General features: G+C 52.9%; 1 protein-coding gene across 1 annotated transcript in view; it reads left to right on the top strand.

Annotated features, from left to right (window-relative positions):
- The first annotated feature begins 349 nt into the window (after positions 1 to 349).
- pick1 (protein interacting with prkca 1) overlaps positions 350 to 19,727 on the top strand; it is a 39,282-nt gene continuing 19,904 nt past the window's right edge. Inside the window, exons 1-6 of the mRNA XM_078237556.1 lie at positions 350 to 420; positions 10,501 to 10,578; positions 13,634 to 13,745; positions 15,336 to 15,464; positions 17,386 to 17,452; positions 18,577 to 18,666. Of these exons, the coding sequence (XP_078093682.1) occupies positions 10,538 to 10,578; positions 13,634 to 13,745; positions 15,336 to 15,464; positions 17,386 to 17,452; positions 18,577 to 18,666 (439 nt within the window). The 5' untranslated portion in view covers positions 350 to 420; positions 10,501 to 10,537. The remainder of the gene's footprint in view (positions 421 to 10,500; positions 10,579 to 13,633; positions 13,746 to 15,335; positions 15,465 to 17,385; positions 17,453 to 18,576; positions 18,667 to 19,727) is intronic.

Below are 19,727 nucleotides of genomic sequence, written 5' to 3'. Positions count from 1 at the left end.
GATGCCTTGCACTTAGGTTAGGGTTGGGTTGGAGCGGGTTAGGGGTTGGATTTGGGTCAGGTTACGCGATGGGGTTGGAGGTTGGGTTGAGTCGAGGGAGTCCATGACATTGGAAACCTAACTGGGGTCATTGGAGAAACAAATGTAACGTTCCCAGGATAGAGAAGAAGGCATTTAATCGGGAAACTTGACTAATTTAACAGGGCTGAAAGACATTACTGCAGCCACACACTCAGGATTTCCACTGAGAGCACTGCCAGTATTAAAGATGGCGGACACCCGCTTTGGCCCCCTAGGGCACACTGCCTGTCACATGAGGTCGTATCCGGGTCAGCGCACCGGAAGGAGAAGTGACACAATAGTGCAGCCGAGCTGACGTCATCGAAAAACAGAAACATCCGGAGCAAGATCAGGAAAAAGGTGAAAAATTGGGACCTGAGGGGAAGGGGGGTTGGGAGACTGAGGAGAGGGGGGGGGGGGGGGAACTGAGGGGAGGGGGGGGCGTTGGGGATCTGAGGGGAGGGGGGACTGGGGATCTGAGGGGAGGGGGGGGTTGGGGATCTGAGGGGAGGGGGGGGTTGGGGATCTGAGGGGAGGGGGGGGGTTGGGAGACTGAGGAGAGGGGGAGGAACTGAGGGGAGGGGGGGGCGTTGGGGATCTGAGGGGAGGGGGGGTTGGGGATCTGAGGGGAGGGGGGGTTGGGGATCTGAGGGGAGGGGGCGTTGGGGATCTGAGGGGAGGGGAGGGGGGTGGGGATCTGAGGGGAGGGGAGGGGGGGTGGGGATCTGAGGGGAGGGGAGGGGGGGTGGGGATCTGAGGGGAGGGGGGGTGGGGATCTGAGGGGAGGGGGGGGGGGTGGGGATCTGAGGGGAGGGGAGGGGGGGTGGGGATCTGAGGGGAGGGGAGGGGGGGTTGGGGATCTGAGGGGAGGGGAGGGGGGGTTGGGGATCTGAGGGGAGGGGGGGTTGGGGATCTGAGGGGAGGGGGGGTTGGGGATCTGAGGGGAGGGGAGGGGGGGTTGGGGATCTGAGGGGAGGGGGGGGGTTGGGGATCTGAGGGGAGGGGGGGGGTTGGGAGACTGAGGAGAGGGGGGGGGAACTGAGGGGAGGGGGGGGGGAACTGAGGGGAGGGGGGGGCGTTGGGGATCTGAGGGGAGGGGAGGGGGGGTTGGGGATCTGAGGGGAGGGGGGGTTGGGGATCTGAGGGGAGGGGAGGGGGGGTTGGGGATCTGAGGGGAGGGGAGGGGGGGTTGGGGATCTGAGGGGAGGGGAGGGGGGGTTGGGGATCTGAGGGGAGGGGAGGGGGGGTTGGGGATCTGAGGGGAGGGGAGGGGGGGTTGGGGATCTGAGGGGAGGGGAGGGGGGGTTGGGGATCTGAGGGGAGGGGAGGGGGGGTTGGGGATCTGAGGGGTGGGGAGGGGGGGTTGGGGATCTGAGGGGAGGGGAGGGGGGGTTGGGGATTTGAGGGGAGGTGGGGTTGGGGATCTGAGGGGAGGGGTGGTTGGGGATCTGAGGGGAGGGGGGTTGGGGATCTGAGGGGAGGGGGGGCTGGGGATCTGAGGGGAGGGGAGGGAGGGGTTGGGGGACTGAGGGGAGGGGGGTTGGGGGACTGAGGGGAGGGGGGTTGGGGGACTGAAGGGAGGGGGTTGGGGGACTGAGGGGAGGGGGGCTTGGGGGTCTGAGGGGAGGGGGGTTGGGGATCTGAGGGGAGGGGGGCTTGGGGGTCTGAGGGGAGGGGGGTTGGGGATCTGAGGGGAGGGGGGCTTGGGGGTCTGAGGGGAGGGGGGTTGGGGATCTGAGGGGAGGGGGGTTGGGGGTCTGAGGGGAGGGGGGTTGGGTGATTGGGGGGGGTTGGGGATCTGAGGGGAGGGGGGTTGGGGGATCTGAGGGGAGGGGGGTTGGGGGATCTGAGGGGAGGGGGGTTGGGGGACTGAGGGGAGGGGGGTTGGGGGTCTGAGGGGAGGGGGGTTGGGGATCTGAGGGGAGGGGGGGTTGGGGGTCTGGGGGAGGGGGGGTTGGGGGTCTGAGGGGAGGGGGGTTTGGGGGTCTGAGGGGAGGGGGGTTGGGGGTCTGAGGGGAGGGGAGGGGGGGTTGGGGGACTGAGGGGAGGGGGGGTTGGGGGTCTGAGGGGAGGGGGGTTGGGGATCGGAGGGGAGGGGGCGTTGGGGGTCTGAGGGCAGGGGGGGTTGGGGGTCTGAGGGGAGGGGTGGTTGGGGGTCTGAGGGGAGGGGGGGTTGGGGGTCTGAGGGAAGGGGGGTTGGGGGACTGAGGGGAGGGGGGTTGGGGGTCTGAGGGGAGAGGAGGGGGGTTTGGGGGACTGGGGAGGGGGGGTTGGGGGTCTGAGGGGAGGGGGGGTTGGGGGTCTGAGGGGAGGGGGGGTTGGGGATCTGAGGGGAGGGGGGGTTGGGGGACTGAGGGGAGGGGGCGTTGGGGATCTGAGGGGAGGGGGGTTGGGGATCTGAGGGGAGGGGGGTTGGGGATCTGAGGGGCGGGGGTTGGGGGTCTGAGGGGAGGGGGGTTGGGGATCTGAGGGGCGGGGGGTTGGGGGTCTGAGGGGAGGTGGGGCTTGGGGGTCTGAGGGGAGGGGGGGTTTGGGATCTGAGGGGAGGGGAGTTTGGGGATCTGAGGGGAGGGGTGTTGGGTGTCTGAGGGGAGGGGGGGTCTGAGGGGAGGGGGGGCTTGGGGGATTGAGGGAGGGGGGGCTTGGGGATCTGAGGGGAGGGGGTGTTGGGGATCTGAGGGGAGGGGGGTTGGGGGATCTGAGGGGAGGGGGGTTGGGGGACTGAGGGGAGGGGGGTTGGGGGTCTGAGGGGAGGGGGGTTGGGGGTCTGAGGGGAGGGGGGTTGGGGATCTGAGGGGAGGGGGGGTTGGGGGTCTGAGGGGAGGGGGGGTTGGGGGTCTGGGGGAGGGGGGGTTGGGGGTCTGAGGGGAGGGGGCGTTGGGGGTCTGAAGGGAGGGGGGTTGGGGGTCTGAGGGGAGGGGAGGGGGGGTTGGGGGACTGAGGGGAGGGGGGGTTGGGGGTCTGAGGGGAGGGGGGGTTGGGGGTCTGAGGGGAGGGGGGTTGGGGATCGGAGGGGAGGGGGCGTTGGGGGTCTGAGGGGAGGGGGGGTTGGGGGTCTGAGGGGAGGGGGGTTGGGGGTCTGAGGGGAGGGGGGGTTGGGGGTCTGAGGGGAGGGGGTTTGGGGGACTGAGGGGAGGGGGGTTGGGAGTCTGAGGGGAGAGGAGGGGAGTTTGGGGGACTGGGGAGGGGGGGTTGGGGGTCTGAGGGGAGGGGGGGTTGGGGATCTGAGGGGAGGGGGGGTTGGGGGACTGAGGGGAGGGGGCGTTGGGGATCTGAGGGGAGGGGGGTTGGGGATCTGAGGGGAGGGGGGTTGGGGATCTGAGGGGCGGGGGTTGGGGGGTCTGAGGGGAGGGGGGTTGGGGATCTGAGGGGAGGGGGGTTGGAGATCTGAGGGGCGGGGGGTTGGGGGTCTGAGGGGAGGGGGGGCTTGGGGGTCTGAGGGGAGGGGGGGTTTGGGATCTGAGGGGAGGGGAGTTTGGGGATCTGAGGGGAGGGGTGTTGGGGGTCTGAGGGAAGGGGGGGTCTGAGGGGAGGGGGGGCTTGGGGGACTGAGGGAGGGGGGGCTTGGGGGTCTGAGGGGAGGGGAGGTTGGGGATCTGAGGGGAGGGGGTGTTGGGGATCTGAGGGGCGGGGGGTTGAGGTCTGAGGGGAGGGGTGTTTGGGATCTGAGGGGCGGGGGGTTGAGGTCTGAGGGGAGGGGGGTTTGGGATCTGAGGGGAGGGGGGTTTGGGATCTGAGGGGAGGGGGGGTTGGGGATCTGAGGGGAGGGGGGGGTTTGGGATCTGAGGGGAGGAGGGGGTTGAGGATCTGAGGGGAGGGGGGGTTGTGGGTCTGAGGGGAGGGGGGGCTTGGGGGTCTGAGGGGAGGGGTGGCTTCGGGGTCTGAGGGGAGTGGGATTGGGGGTCTGAGGGGAGGGGCGTTGGGGATCTGAGGGGAGGGGGTGTTGGGGATCTGAGGGGTGGGGGGCTTGGGGGTCTGAGGGGAGGGGGTCTGAGGGGAGTGGGGGGGTTGGGGGTCTGAGGGGAGGGGATGTTGGGGGTCTGAGGGGAGTGGGTTTGGGAATCTGAGGGGAGGGGGGGGGTTGAGGTCTGAGGGGAGGGGGTGTTGGGGGTCTGAGGTGAGGGGGGGTTTGGGGTCTGAGGGGAAGGGGGGATTGGGGCCTGAGGGGAGGGGTTTTGAGGATATGAGGGGATTGAGAGGGGCCTAAATTCTCCCTCAGTGTACCCGAACAGGCGCCGGAATGTGGCAACTGGGGGATTTTCACAGTAACTTCGTTGTAGTGTTAATGTAAGCCGACTTGTGACACTAATAAACAAACTTCAAACTGGCAGGGTGATGGAGGCAGAGACTCTCATAACATTTAACAAGTCTTTAGATGTGCACTCGCGATGCCAAGGCTATGGGCCAACTGCTGGGAAATGGGATCAGAATAGTTGGGTAGTTTGTCTTTGACCGACACGGACACGATGGGCCGAATGGCCTTTTTCCGTGTTGTATCGCTCTATGACTAAACGGCTAGGTTGTAGGGTGGTAGGCAGTTACTCGTAGGGTGCCAGAAGATTCAGCTGTTTATTACCTATTTAATCAAGTTTGCTAACAATACAAATCTATTTGTGGATGTAAGCTGTGAGGAGGATACAAAGAATCTGTAGCAGGATATGGATAGGTTAAATGAGTGGATAAGGTGGCAACAGATAGCGTATAATGTGGTAAAATGGAAGAACAGAAAAAAACCAAATGTTTTTAACTGGTTGGGAAACTATGAAATATTAGAATTCAGAGGGTGCCTTTCTTATTTATTAGTGTCACAAGTACGTTAGCACTGCAATTAAGTTACTGTGAAAATCCCCTAGTCGCCACACTCCGCCGCCTGTTCGGGTACACTGAGGGAGAATTTAGCACGGCCAATGCACCCTAACCAGCACGTCTTTCAGACTGTGGGAGGAAACCGGAGCACCCGGAGGAAACCCACTCAGACACAGAGAAAATCCAGACTCGGCACAGACAGTGACACAAGCTGGGAATTGAACCCGGGGTCTCTGGCGCTGTGCGGCAGCAGTGCTAACCACTGTGCCATCGCGCTGCCCTTAGGTAGTGAGTTCCAGATTCCCACCATCCTTCACGTGAAATTTGTTTCCTCACATCATAGAATCATACAGTGCAGAAAGAGGCCATTCGGCCCATCGAGTCTTCACCAACCACAATCCCACCCAGGCCCTATCCCCATATTTCCACATATCCCCACATCCCCACATATCCCTCTAATCCCTCTAACCGATGCATCCCAGGACACTAAGGGCAATTTAGAATGGCCAATCAACCTAGCTCACACATCTTTGGACTGTGGGAGGAAACCGGAGCACCCGGAGGAAACCCACGCAGACACAGGGAGAATGTGCAAAATCATAGAAACCCTACAGTACAGAAAGAGGCCATTCGGCCCATCGAGTCTGCACCGACCACAAACCCACCCAGGCCCTACCCCCATATCCCTACATATTTACCCACTAATCTCTCTAACCTACACATCACAGGACACTAAGGGCAATTTTTAGCATGGCCAATCAACCTAACCCGCACATCTTTGGACTGTGGGAGGAAACCGGAGCACCCGGAGGAAACCCACGCAGACACGAGGAGAATGTGCAAACTCCACACAGACAGTGACCCAAGCCGGGAATCGAACCTGGGTCCCTGGTGCTGTGAGGCAGCAGTGCTAACCACTGTGCTACCGTGCTGCCCTAAACCTCCTGTCCCTTATCTAAAATCTATGTCCCCTGGTCAGTGATGCCTCCACAAAGGGGAAAGTTTCTTCCTGTCTACTCTACCTATACCCCTCATAATTTCATACATCTCAGTGATGTTCCCCTTCAGTCTCCTCTGCTCCAAGGAAAGCAACCCCAATCTATCCAATCTCTCTTCATAACTGACACTCTCCAGCCCAGGCAACATCCTGGTAAATCTCCTCTGCACCCTTTCCAGTGCTATCACATCCCTCCTATAATGTGGATTCCAGAACTGCACACTATACTCTAACTGTTTAATCTTACTCTCTTTTTAGTTCTTTAATCCTCTGTCCATGCTAATATATTATCCTTAACCACATGAGCCCTTATCTTTGTGCAACACCCTCTCCGTGTCTGTGTGGGTTTCCTCCGGGTGCTCCAGTTTCCTCCCACAGTCCAAAGAGGCGCGGGTTAGGTAGATTGGCCATGCTAAATTGCCCCTTCGTGTCAGGGGGACTACCTGGAGTAAATGCATGGGGTTTTGGGGATAGGGTGGGATTGTGGTCAATGCAGACTCGATGGGCTGAATAGCCTCCTTCTGTACTGTAGGATTCTATGATTCTATAACCTTTAACGTGGCATCTTAATGCCATCTGAAAATTATTTATTGATTCTTTTGCGTGAAGTGAGTTGCCCATCCCTATTTGCCCTTGAGATGCTGGTGGTGAGCCGCCTTCTTGAAACGTCGCAGTCCACGTGGTGCAGTGATATTAGGGAGGGAGTTCCAGGATTTTGACCCAGTGACAGTGAAGGAATGGTGATATATTTCCAAGTCAGGATGGCGAGTGGTTTGGAGGTGTTTCCATGCATCTGCTGGACTTATTCTTCTAAGCGGCAGAGGTTTGGAAGGTTTTTTTAATTCATTTGTGGGACATGGGCATCGCTGGCTGGGCCAACATTTATTGCCCATCCCTAGTTCCCCTGTTCAGAGGGCAGTTGAGAGTCAACCACATTGCTCTGTAGTCACATGTAGGCCAGACCAGGTAAGAATGGCAGATTTCCTTCGCTATAGGTCATTAGTGAACCAGATGGGTTTTTCCGACATTCAACAATGGTTTCATGGTCATCAGTAGATTCATAATGACAGATTTCTTTTATTGAATTCAAATTCCACCATCTGCCGTGGCGGGATTCGAACCCGGGGTCCCCCAGAACATTAGCTGCGTTTCTGGATTATTGGTCTAGTGATAACCACTCGGCCATTGCCTGGTCGAAGGAGGCTTGACAAATTACTGTAGATGGAATCCCAAGTAGTACATCCACTGGTTCGCCTTGAACTACCTTGCTAGATACATTCTCAAAAGGTCTAATTAATTTGTCGCGCAAGAATTTCCTTTCATAAATCTGTCTCATCAAATTATGATATTTTTAAGTTTCCTGTTACCAATTCATTAATACTGCTTTAGATTCCAGCAGTTTCATGAGAATTGGTGTCAGGCTAACTGGTCTGTAGTTTCCTCTCCCTCTCTCTCCTTCCTTGAATGGCTGAGTTACATTTACTGTATTCCAATTCTTTGGGACTTCTCCGAATCATTGCATCCCGTGCAGCCACAATCTCTCTTCAATCCATTTGAACCTGTCAGATCCGGAGGTTTTAGTCCCATTCATTTCTTGAGTACCTTTCCTTTGCTAACCACTTTATTACTTTTAAGTTCCTTCCTTATATTATTTGATTTGCTTTGACTTATTATTGTCACACGTATTGGGATACAGTGAAAAGCATTGTTTCTTGCGCGCTCTACGGATGAAACATACCATTCATAGAGTACATAGGGGAGAATGAGAGGGTGCAGAATGTAGTGTTACAGCCATAGCTAGGGTGTAGAGAAAGATCAGCTCAATTTAGGGTAAGTCCATTCAAAAGTCTGATGGCAGCAGGGAAGAAGCTGTTCTTGAGTCGGTTGGTACGTGAACTCAGACTTTTGTATCTTTTTCCTGACAGAAGAAGGTGGAAGAGAAAATGTCCGGGGCGCGTGGGGTCCTTGATTATGCTGGCTGCTTTTCCAGAGGCAGCGGGAAGTGTAGACAGAGTCAATGGATGGGAGGCTGGTTTGTTTAAAGTTTATTTGTTATTAGTCACAAGTAAGGCTTACATTAACACTGCAGTGAAGTTACTGTGAAATTCCCCTAGTCGCCACAGTCTGGCGCCTGTTCGGGTCAATGCACCTCGCCAGCATGTCGTTCAAAATGTGGGAGGAAACCAGAGCACCCGGAGGATGGACTGGGCTACGTTCACGACCCTTTGTAGTTTCTTGGCCAAAGCAGGAGCCATACCAAGCTGTAATACATCCGGAAAGGATGCTTTCTGTGGTGCATCTGTAGAAGTTGGTGAAAGTTGTAGCGGACATACCAAATTTCCTTAGCCTCCTGAGAAAGTCGAGGCGTTGATGGACCCTTGGTTCCCTATTATTTCTGCTGTGTTTCTTTTAAGTCTTATGCTGTGAAGATAGGACACTCAGGGACGAATTTCAGATTCTTGACAAGGGTGGCAATGCAGTTGGACAGGTCCTAAACTCCCCAGCGCTGGTTTGCTGACTTGTCGTTGCCTCTGGGCCAGTTTGGAACCTGTCAGTTTGAGGATGTTACAGTTATCTGCCCACAAGGAGCTAATTAGTGACTAATTAGTCTGATTAAAGGGCCTATTGAGGCACATGTGCCTAATGAAAGGAGGCAGCTTTCCAACGACAGAGCAGGATCCGGCATTGCGACATGGCTTATTCAACGCTCCCTGTCACAGTTAATGAATGACCGCAGCTGCAGCCACTGGCCGCCCTGCGGAGGGATTTCCCCCTCTGCAATGGCACTGTGACCAGTTTTCATTTTAGAATGTTTAAACGTTGCGAAAATACTATCCCCATATCCCTTGATCATAGAATCATGGAATCCCTACAGTGCAGAAGGAGGCCATTCGGCCCATCGAGTCTGCACCGACTCTCCAAAAGAGTATCACCCCCCCCCCCAGGCCCTATATTCCACGAATTTACCCCGCTAATCCCCCTATCCTACACATCTTGGGACACTAAGGGTCAATTTACTATGGGCAATCCACCTAACCTGCGCGTCTTTGGAGTGTGGGAGGAAACCCACGCAGACACAGGAAGGACGTGCAAACTCCACACAGACAGTGACCCGAGCCGGGAATCGAACCCGGGTCCTTGGCGCTGCGAGGCAGCAGTGCTAATCTCTGTGCCGCCGTGCCGTCCCGGACAAACACATACACACACACACACACAACACTGAATGGTTTCCTGCACCAGGCTGCCAGCAGATTTTGCCTATCTCCAACTGGGCAGCAAGAAGCTTGTACTTGTTGGTTAAGGGTAGGTTCCCCCAGCACATCTCCTGGTACTTCCTTACCTGCCTGCTTCATATTCACTCCTGTCCCTGATCCTACCAGGCTGGTATCACTACCCTGCTTTGGGGGCACAACTGCCTCCTGGATCGAAGTGTCCGGGTAACACTTCCCCCTCTCTGATGCCCTGCGATTTCGGCCAACTCAGCAATCCCGAGGCTGATGTTCCTCCAGCTGTAGGTGTGGTCATCTGGGATTGCACTGCTTGCCAGAAACTCCCAAAGTTGTAATTGCGATACAATAACCAGCCCTGTCATCTCCATTAGTTCATTAGGCAATGTGGTTTGTCAACTTATAAGTGCTCAATCTTTTAACTAAGCACTCGATCCAGTTCAAGTTATTAGTTTGAATATTTACCAGTGACAGAAGCCACTCTTAAACGCTAAAATCAGCAGCTCCTTCCCCCTCCACACACGGGATAGCAGAGTGGTCACCACTGCTGCCTCACAACGCCAGGGATCCGGGTTCAATTCCGGCCTTGGGTCACTGTCTGTGTGGAGTCTGCACATTCTCCCCCTGTCTGCGTGGGTTTCCTCCGGGTGCTCTGGTTTCCTCCCACAGTCCATAGCTATGCAGGTTAGATGGATTGGCCATGCTAAATTGCCCTTTAGTGTCCAAAGATGTGCAGGTTAGGTGGATTGGCCATGCTAAATTGCCCTTTAGTGTCCAAAGATATGCATGTTAGATGGATTGGCCAGGCTATATTGCCCCTTAGTGTCCAAAGATGTGCAGGTTAGGTGGATTGGCCATGCTAAATTGCCCCTTAGTGTCCAAAGATGTGCAGGTTAGGTGGATTGGCCATGCTAAATTCCCCCTTAGTGTCCAAAGATGTGCAGGTTAGGTGGATTGGCCATTCTAAATTCCCCCTTAGTGTCCAAAGATGTGCAGGTTAGGTGGACTCAGCCTTACAAATATTCAATAACCCAGCCTCTGTAGCTCTCTGAGGAAGAGAATCCCACAGACCAACCACGCCCTGAGAGAACAACATTCTCCCCCTCTCCATTTAAATAGGAGACCCCTTATCTTTAATCTGTGCCCCCTAGTTCTGGTCTCTCCCACAAGGAGAAGAACATCCACACATCCATCTAAGATGCTGTCTCGATATTAGGGTATTGTCCATATGTTAGGATCGTGTCTGTATTTTAGGTTTTTGTCCCCCATCTGTGTCCGTATTAAGTTTTGGGAGAATTGGCTGTGGGGGAAGAAGTTGAAAGAGGCAGATTGGACAGAACGTGTTAAACTCTCTGGTGCAACGTTGAGCCTGAATGTTGGATCCCACTCATAAAAAGTTCTTCTCCACAGAGGCCCGAAGCAGCCGGAGATTGTCGAGGGAACTATAATGTTCAGCGACATGGATTTTGAAATTGAAGAGGATAAATTGTGAGTAAATGTTTCTCTGATTGAATAAAGTGGCACAAAAATGTTATTAACTGTTACTGATCTGTTATGCATTCATGAGGTGTGGGTGCCACTGGCAGTGCTGGTATGTATAGTCTATCTCTGCAAACACTGATTTGATTTACTATTGTCACATGTACTGGGATACAGTGAAAAGTATTGTTTCTTGCACGCTGTACAGACAAAGCATACTGTTCATAAAGTACATAAGGGAGAAAGAAAGGAGAGGGTGCAGAATAAAATGTTGCAGTTACAGCTAGGGCGTAGAGAAAGTTAAACTCAATATATGATAGGTCCTTTCAAACGTCTGACAGCAGCAGGGAAGAAACTGTTCTTGAGTCGGTTGGTATGTGATCTCAGGCTTCTGTATCTTTTTCCCAGTGGAAGAAGGTGGAAGTGAATATGCCTGGGCTGTGTGGGGTCCTTGGTTATGGCGGCTGCTTTTCTGAGGCAGTGGGAAGTGTAGACAGAGTTATTGGATGGGAGGCCGGTTTGCGTGATGGACTGGGCTTCGTTCACGACCCTTTATAGTTTCTTGCGGTCTTGGACAGAGCAGGACACATACCAAACTGTGATACATCTGGAAAGGATGCTTTCTATGGTGCATCTGTAAATGTTGGTGGGATCCGGAGCCGACATGCCGAATTTCCTTAGCCTCCTGAAAAAGTAGAGGTGTTGATGGGCTTTCTTAACTATAGATCAGCGAGGAAGGTCCAGGATAGGTTGTTGGCGATCTGGACATCTAGAAACCTGAAGCTCTCGACCATTTCCACTTCAACACCATTGATGTAGACAGGGGCATGTTCTCCCCTACGTTTCCTGAAGTCGATAACAATCTCCTTCGTTTACTGATGTTGAGGGAGAGATTATTGTCGCTGCACATTGAGAAGGTCATAATGCACCATCTTGAACCACTGCAGCCCAGAAGCTATTCCCACAGAGTTATGCGGTAGGGAGTCTGTAAGATTTTGGTCTAGGAGCAATGAATGAACAGTAATAGACATCCAAGTCGGGTATGTGACATGGCGCGGAGCTCGAAGGCATTTCCATCTACCTGTCCGGAATAGTAGCGGTCGTGGATTTGGGAGGTTCTGTTGACGAAACCTTGGCGAACTCTTGCTTTGCCCCTTCTAGCTGGTGCTCATTCCAGTTGCAGTGTGACGGAGGGGAGAGGATCCTGGGTCCTGTCGCGGGCGTAGTGATTGAGTGGGCTGCTCTGCCCAGGATGGTGTCGAGCTTCTTGCACATTGCTGAGGCTGCACCCGAGGCCAGTATCGAACCCGGGGCCCTACGGCTGTGAGGCCGTAGTGCCAACCACTGTGCCACCGTGCCACCCTCATCACAGTCTTGGTCCAAACATGGAGAAAGGAGCTGAGGCCCAGAGTGTTTGGTTGAAGACATGCATGATGGGTTCCATTGTGGCCAAAGATGGGGGAATCTTCTCTTCCTCCTGTTTTTATTTTGATTCATTCTCTGGTTTGGGCATCATTGGCAAGGCCACATTTATTACCCATCGCCCTGGGAAGGTGATGGTTACTGAGTGGCCAACTGATAGTTAAGTGGTGACCAAATTACTGTGGGATTGGAGACACTAATGGATCAGAGCAGGTAAGATTGGCAGATTCCCTCCTCCAAAGAACCTCAGTGAATCAGTTGGGTTTTGACAGTTGCCTGGTTACTTTTACTGATGTGGAGATGCCGGTGTTGGACTGAGGTAAACACAGTAAGGAGTCTAACAACACCAGGTTAAAGTCCAATAGGTTTATTTGGTGGCGTTTGCTACCAAATAAACCTGGTGGACTTTAACCTGGCGTTGTTAAACTTCTTACTACTTTTACTGACACCAACTTTTTATTTTCCCATTTTGAATTGAATTAAAATCCCCAAATTCCCCTGTGGCGGGGGGTGGATCTGAACTCCTGTTCTCTGAATTATTAACACTCCTTGGTTACTAGTTCAGTCACATAATCACTACACGACCACATCCAACTCGGTTCTCTGTTCATTGTCATTACTGACTGGATGTGGTGACTTTGCTCAGAGCCTTGTGCTGTTTAAGGCTGGTAGTTTCATTAGATTGGGATCCCACTCTTAAGATATCCACAACATCCCTTCTCCACTACATTGAATCAGTTAGTTAGACAGTACCTGTTGAGTGAGATCTGTACTGGGCCGTGTAGTTATACACCCTGCTGTACCGTTTCACTGCTCTTGATGATCCCCGGCAGCTCAGGGCAGCCACTTTGTTCATTATTCATTCTTGGGACATGGGTGTCACTGGCTGGCCAGCATTTATTGCCCATCCCTACTTGCCCTTGAAACTGAGTGGCATGTAGAGTTAAAGTTTATTTATTAGTCACAAGTAAGGCTTACATTAACACTGCAATGAAGTTACTGTGAAATTCCCCTAGTCACCACACTTTGGCGCCTGTTCGGGTCAATGCACTTAACCAGCATGTCTTTCAGACTGTGGGAGGAAACCAGGGCACCAGGAGGAAACCCGCGCAGACACGGGGAGAACGTGCAAACTCCACAGACAGTGACCCAAGCCGGGAATCGAACCCGGGTCCCTGGCGCTGTGAGGCAGCAGTGCTAACCACTGTGCCGCAATGTTGGGCCATTTCTGAGGGCAATTGAGAGTCAACCACATTGCTGTGTCTCTGGAGTCACGTGTAGGCTCAGACTGGTAAGGATTTCCTTCCCTAAAGGACATTAGTGAACCAGATGGGTTTTTCCGACAATGGTTTCATGGTCATCAGTAAATTCTTAATTCCAGATATTTTTATTGAATTCAAATTCCACCAGCTGCCGTGGCGGGATTCGAACCCGGGTCCCCAGAACATTAGCTGAGTTTCTGGATTAATAGTCTAGCGATAATACTACCAGGCCATCGCCGCCCTTAGTAGCCACTACTAAGATGGTGGCACCGCAGTAGATGACATTGCTATGTGTTGTCCATTGATTTGAATGGAGAGGGGTGTGTTGTTTTAACATCAATGTAATAAGTATAAATTTTGTAATGTTTTTTTTTAATCAGAGGTATTCCGACTGTGCCTGGGACAGTGACACTGAAAAAAGACTCTCAGAACTTAATTGGAATCAGCATTGGAGGAGGGGCCCAGTACTGTCCCTGTTTATACATTGTGCAGGTAAAGGAAGCCAGTATAAACCTCCTCTCCTGAAATAAGATAACACATCTCTCTCTCTCTCTCTCTCTCCCTCTTTCCACTTGTGGCTTGGCTGAAAGGCTCTGCTCACACGTCTAGGTTCACATCTCCCTCATCACGTCAATTTTGTCCTTCCTCCCGTACACCCATTCCCACCGAGATTATTCGGTATTCTGTGTAATGTTCCATTTCCTCTGAGCTCCTGCCTCCTGCAGTGTGTCAGCCCAGCTCTGCCCCCTTCTCTTCTACACTCGCTGTGTGGAGTCTGCACATTCTCCCCTTGTCTGCGTGGGTTTCCTCCAGGAGCTCCGGTTTCCACCCAAAAGATGTGTGGGTTAGGTGCATTGGCCAGGTGGCACGATGGTTAGCACTGCTGCCTCACAGCACCAGGGACCCGGGTTCGATTCCCGGCTTGGGTCACTGTCTGTGAGGAGTCTGCACGTTCTTCCCGTGTCTACGTGGGTTTCCTCCGGGTGCTCCGGTTTCCTCCCACAGTCCGAAAGACGTGCTGGTTAGGGCGCATTGGCCGTGCTGAGTTCTCCCTCAGTGTACCCGAACAGGTGCCGGAGTGTGGCAACTGGGGGATTTTCACAGTAACTTCATTGCAGTGTTAATGTAAGCCTACTTGTGACTAATAGATAAACTTTATGCTAAATTGTCCCTTAGTGCGCTCACTGCATCTCCGGATTTCCCACTCTTCAAATTGCTCACGTGTGATTCATTGTGGAACAATTTCCACTCTGGCTCTGACTCTGCTCCTGTTCAGGCCCTGCTCCCACTCTGCTACTGGTTCACACCCTTTCTGCTCGGGCTCAGCTCCACTTTCATAGAATCCCTACAGTGCAGAAGGAGGCCGTTCAGCCCATCGAGTCTGCACCAACTCTCCGACAGAGCACTGCTGCCTCACAATGCCAGGGAGCCAGGTTCGATTCCCGGCTTGGCTCGCTGTCTGTGTGGAGTCTGCACGTTCTCCCCCGTGGGTTTCCTCCGGTTGCTCCAGTTTCCTCCCACACTCTGAAAGACGTGCTGGTTAGGGTGCACTGGCCGTGCTAAATTCTCCCTCAGTGTACCCGAACAGGCGCCGGAGTGTGGCGAGTAGGGGATTTTCACAGTAACTTCATTGCAGTGTTAATGTAAGCCTACTTGTGACACTAATAAACTTTCAACCAGGCCCCATCCCTGTAACCCCATATATCTGCCCCACTAATCCCCCTAACCTACACATCTTGGGACACTAAGGGGCAATTTAGCACGGCCAATCCACCTAACCCGCACATCTTTGGACTGTGGGAGGAAACCGGAGCGCCCGGAGGAAACCCACGTAGACACGGGGAGAACGTGCAGACTCCACACAGACAGTGACCCAAGGCTGGAATCGAACCCGGATCCCTGGCACTGTGAGGCAGCAGCGCTAACCCACTGTGCCACCGTGCCGCCCTTTGTTCCTGGCCCACTCCCGGTCAGCTGCTGTTCTGCTCCAGCCCTGCTCCTTGTGCCTGGGTCCACTCCAGCTCCTTTGGTGTCACCCAGTGAGGTGTTGTGATTGATGTGGGTGTGTTTTGGCCCCGGCAGGTTTTTGACAACACTCCAGCCGCTGTCGACGGCATCCTGGCCGCGGGTGACGAAATAGTCGGCGTGACCGGGAAATCGGTGAAGGGGAAAACGAAAGTGGAAGTGGCCAAGATGATTCAAGCTGTGAAGGTGTGAAGGAGGGGGAGGAGGAGTGGGGAGGGGGCCTGAGGGTGTGAGAGGAGAGAGGGGTCGGCCATGAGGGGAGCCAGGTGCATACATGGTGGGGTTAGGGGAGGGGGGAGTGGAGGAGAGGAGAACGGGCAAATGGGGAGGGGAGAGGAGGGGCCTGAGGGGAAGGACGGAGGGTGGAGGCAGTATGGGAGAGGAAGTGGAGGACCGTGATAGGAGACCTACATGGAGGGGAGAGGGGAAGGTGGATGGGGAGGCTGGGGGTGTGCATACGGGGTGGGGGTGTGTGGGGGTCTCTGTGCTGGAAATGTAATTCTACACAAGCGGCAGTTAACATAAACGAGAGTCCATGAAAGTGGTTGGAAGGTAGGTGAGAGAGAATATAATTAGTGGGGCAGCCCGGTGGTTAGCACTGCTGCCTCACAGCGCCAGGGACCCGTGTTCAATTCCCGGTTCGGGTCACTGACTGTGCGGAGTTTGCACATTCTCCCCGTGTCTGGGTGGGTTTCCTCCGGGTGCTCCGGTTTTCTCCCACACTCCAAGATATGCAGGTTAGGTGGATTGGCCATGGCAATGTGCGGCGTTACAGGGATAGGGCGGGGAGAAAGCCTGGGTAAGATACTCTGTCTGGGAGTCGGTGCAGACCCGATGGGCCAAATGGCCTCTTCTGCACTGTAGGGATTCTACGATTCTATGAATATGGACTATGGGTATGTACTCCACTCCAATTGGTGAGATTTCTCTCACCACAGCTCAACCTTTCACTATATCGATGTTTTAAATAAATAAATGGTGAGCTGTGTATGCATAGTCACAGCAATAGAGTTTTACAGCACAGCAAAAGGCCCTTCGGCCCATCATGTCTGCATCAAGCACCTATTCCAATATCATGTTCTCGCATCTGGTCCATTATCTTGTCTGCCAAGGTTTGCTGATGACACTATGGCCCGCTGGCCCGGCCACGGGAAAACCTGCCACGGAGGGACTGGAAAATTCCAGCTTAAATTAGGTGGCACAATAAAAGCACAGAAAGCTGCAAAAGCTTTGGACCAAAGATCGATCAGGGCATTTTCTCATCTCGGCTCCCGTATTCAGCCTGGAGGGTGTGCAGAGCAAATTTACCAGTCTGTTACCAGGAATAAAATGGGACAAGACTGGCCAGCTGAGGATGAGCTTTGATGGGAGATCCGGAAGACTTAGGCATGGGGATTGATGTGTGAGTTAAGGGACATAAGAACATAAGAAATAGGAGCAGGAGTAGGCCATCTAGCCCCTCGAGCCTGCCCCGCCATTCAATAAGATCATGGCTGATCTGAAGTGGATCAGCTCCACTTACCCGCCTGATCCCTATAACCCCTAATTCCCTTACCGATCAGGAATCCATCTATCCGTGATTTAAACATATTCAACGAGGTAGCCTCCACCACTTCAGTGGGCAGAGAATTCCAGAGATTCACCACCCTCTGAGAGAAGAAGTTCCTCCTCAACTCTGTCCTAAACTGACCCCCCTTTATTTTGAGGCTGTGCCCTCTAGTTCTAGCTTCCTTTCTAAGTGGAAAGAATCTCTCCACCTCTACCCTATCCAGCCCCTTCATTATCTTATAGGTCTCTACAAGATCCCCCCTCAGCCTTCTAAATTCCAACGAGTACAAAAGGATCGTGTTTTGAGGGGAGAGCCAGTTAGAGATTTAGAGGATTGGGCCTCAGTGTGAGAGTTTGGGGATTGGATAGGGTTTGGGGATTGGATGGGTTTTTGTGGGGGAGTTTGGGGATTGGATGGGGTTTGGGGATTGGATGATCAAATGCCTTGACTATGTATTTTGTTTGAATTATAGAGTGTGTTCTTTAGCTGGATTTTCAGTGATAAATATCATAAATTGCTGCTTTTTGTATATTAACGTCTCTTTTAACATTCTGCAAGGGAGAAGTTACAATTCACTACAATAAACTCCAGGCTGATCCTAAACAGGGCAAGACTTTGGATATAGGTAGGCACTGCCTTAGATATTCAACCTGCTAACGGGTTCCTTTTCATCCCACCGTGGGTGGTTAGCACTGCTGCCTCACAGCACCTGGGACCCGCATTCGATCACTGGGTCACTGTCTATGCAGAGTCTGCACATTCTCCCCGTGTCTGCGTGGGTTTCCTCTGGGTGCTCTGGTTCCCTCCCATAGTCCGAAAGATGTGCCGGTTAGGTTGATTGGCTGTGCTAAATTGCCCCCTAGCGTCAAGGCGATTAGCAGGGACTACGGGGACGGGGCCTGGGTGAGATTGTTGTTGGTGCAGGCTCGATGGGCGGCACAGTAGGTTAGCACTGCTGCCTCACAGCGCCACGAACCCGGGTTCGATTCCCAGCTTGGGTCACTGTCTGTGTGGAGTTTGCATGTTCTCCCCGTGTCTGCGTGGGTTTCCTCCGGGTGCTCCGGTTTCCTCCCACAGTCTGAAAGACGTGCTGGTTAGGTGGATTGGCCACGCTGAATTCTCCCTCAGTGTACCCGGAGTGTGGCGACTAGGGGATTTTCACAGTAACTTCATTGCAGTGTTAATGTAAGCCTACTTGTGATAATAATAAATATACTTTAACATGCAACCTCTCCCGTGAAGAAAGGCAACAATTGTGGAGCCTTATTTCCAGAGTGAATAATTTGTTGGTAGAGACTTTTCAAATATTATTTTATAATGTTTCCTTACAGCGTCATGTTTTCCCTCCTTAATTCATTCATTCTTACTCCCATTTGGACACTTTCTGTGCCTGATTTGACGCTCTAATTCACCGTATTTCCTCCTCTGTTATTCTTCTGTTTAAATCTGAATCCTTAAATTCAATGGGAGGTAGATTATTTGCCCAGTTCCAGATGCCCCATTGCCCTCAGATTGCCAGTGTTCTCTCGCACTTGTGAAAACATGCAGCACAGAAATGTCCGTGCTACAGAACGTAGAGACAAATCCAGAGAAATCTTTCAAACAGCGCAGCCAGTGAGCGCAGCCCCCAGACCCGAGGCTGTGTTCCCGTCATACCGAGGGGTGAGACAACTCCACAGTTCCACTTTAATCGGATCCCAGGAGGAGAGTGAACATTTAACACTGACAGATCGTATCGCGTTTTTACAGTTCTGAAGAAAGTCAAGCATCGGCTGGTGGAGAACCTGAGTTCTGGCACGGCTGACGCTCTGGGCCTGAGCCGAGCCATTCTGTGTAACGGTGAGTGAGACCAAGGTGTATTCCAGGTTAATGGGGTCGGTTGTAGCTCAGTTGCCTGGATGGCTGGTTCGTAGTGTAATGCCAACAGCGTGGGTTCAATTCCCGTACCGGCTGAGGTTATTCATGAAGGCCCCGCCTTCTCAACCAGTCAGCAAACCCGCTCAAAGCGGAGAACAGCCTATGGTCATCTGGGACTGTGGCGGCTTTACTATTTGCTTTATTTTAGATTAATAGAGTGAGACTGGGGTTTAATCCAGTTTAATATCAGAGTGAGACTGGGGTTTAATCCAGTTTAATATCAGAGTGAGACTGGGGTTTAATCTGGTTTAATATCAGAGTGAGACTGGGGTTTAATCCAGTTTAATATCAGAGTGAGACCGGGGTTTAATCCAGTTTAATATCAGAGTGAGACTGGGGTTTAATCTGGTTTAATATCAGAGTGAGTCCGGGGTTTAATCCAGTTTAATATCAGAGTGAGACCGGGGTTTAATCCAGTTTAATATCAGAGTGAGACCGGGGTTTAATCCAGTTTAATATCAGAGTGAGACCGGGGTTTAATCCAGTTTAATATCAGAGTGAGACTGGGGTTTAATCTGGTTTAATATCAGAGTGAGTCCGGGGTTTAATCCAGTTTAATATCAGAGTGAGACCGGGGTTTAATCCAGTTTAATATCAGAGTGAGACTGGGGTTTAATCCAGTTTAATAGCGGAGTGAGACCGGGGTTTAATCCAGTTTAATATCAGAGTGAGACTGGGGTTTAATCTGGTTTAATATCAGAGTGAGACCGGGGTTTAATCCAGTTTAATATCAGAGTGAGACTGGGGTTTAATCTGGTTTAATATCAGAGTGAGTCCGGGGTTTAATCCAGTTTAATATCAGAGTGAGACTGGGGTTTAATCTGGTTTAATATCAGAGTGAGTCCGGGGTTTAATCCAGTTTAATATCAGAGTGAGACCGGGGTTTAATCCAGTTTAATATCAGAGTGAGACTGGGGTTTAATCCAGTTTAATAGCGGAGTGAGACCGGGGTTTATTCTGGTTGAATATCAGAGTGAGACCGG

The sequence above is a fragment of the Mustelus asterias genome, chromosome 21 (genome assembly GCF_964213995.1).
Source record: "Mustelus asterias chromosome 21, sMusAst1.hap1.1, whole genome shotgun sequence".
In the NCBI taxonomy this organism is placed as follows: domain Eukaryota; kingdom Metazoa; phylum Chordata; class Chondrichthyes; order Carcharhiniformes; family Triakidae; genus Mustelus; species Mustelus asterias.
This window is presented reverse-complemented; position numbering and strand designations above follow the sequence as displayed.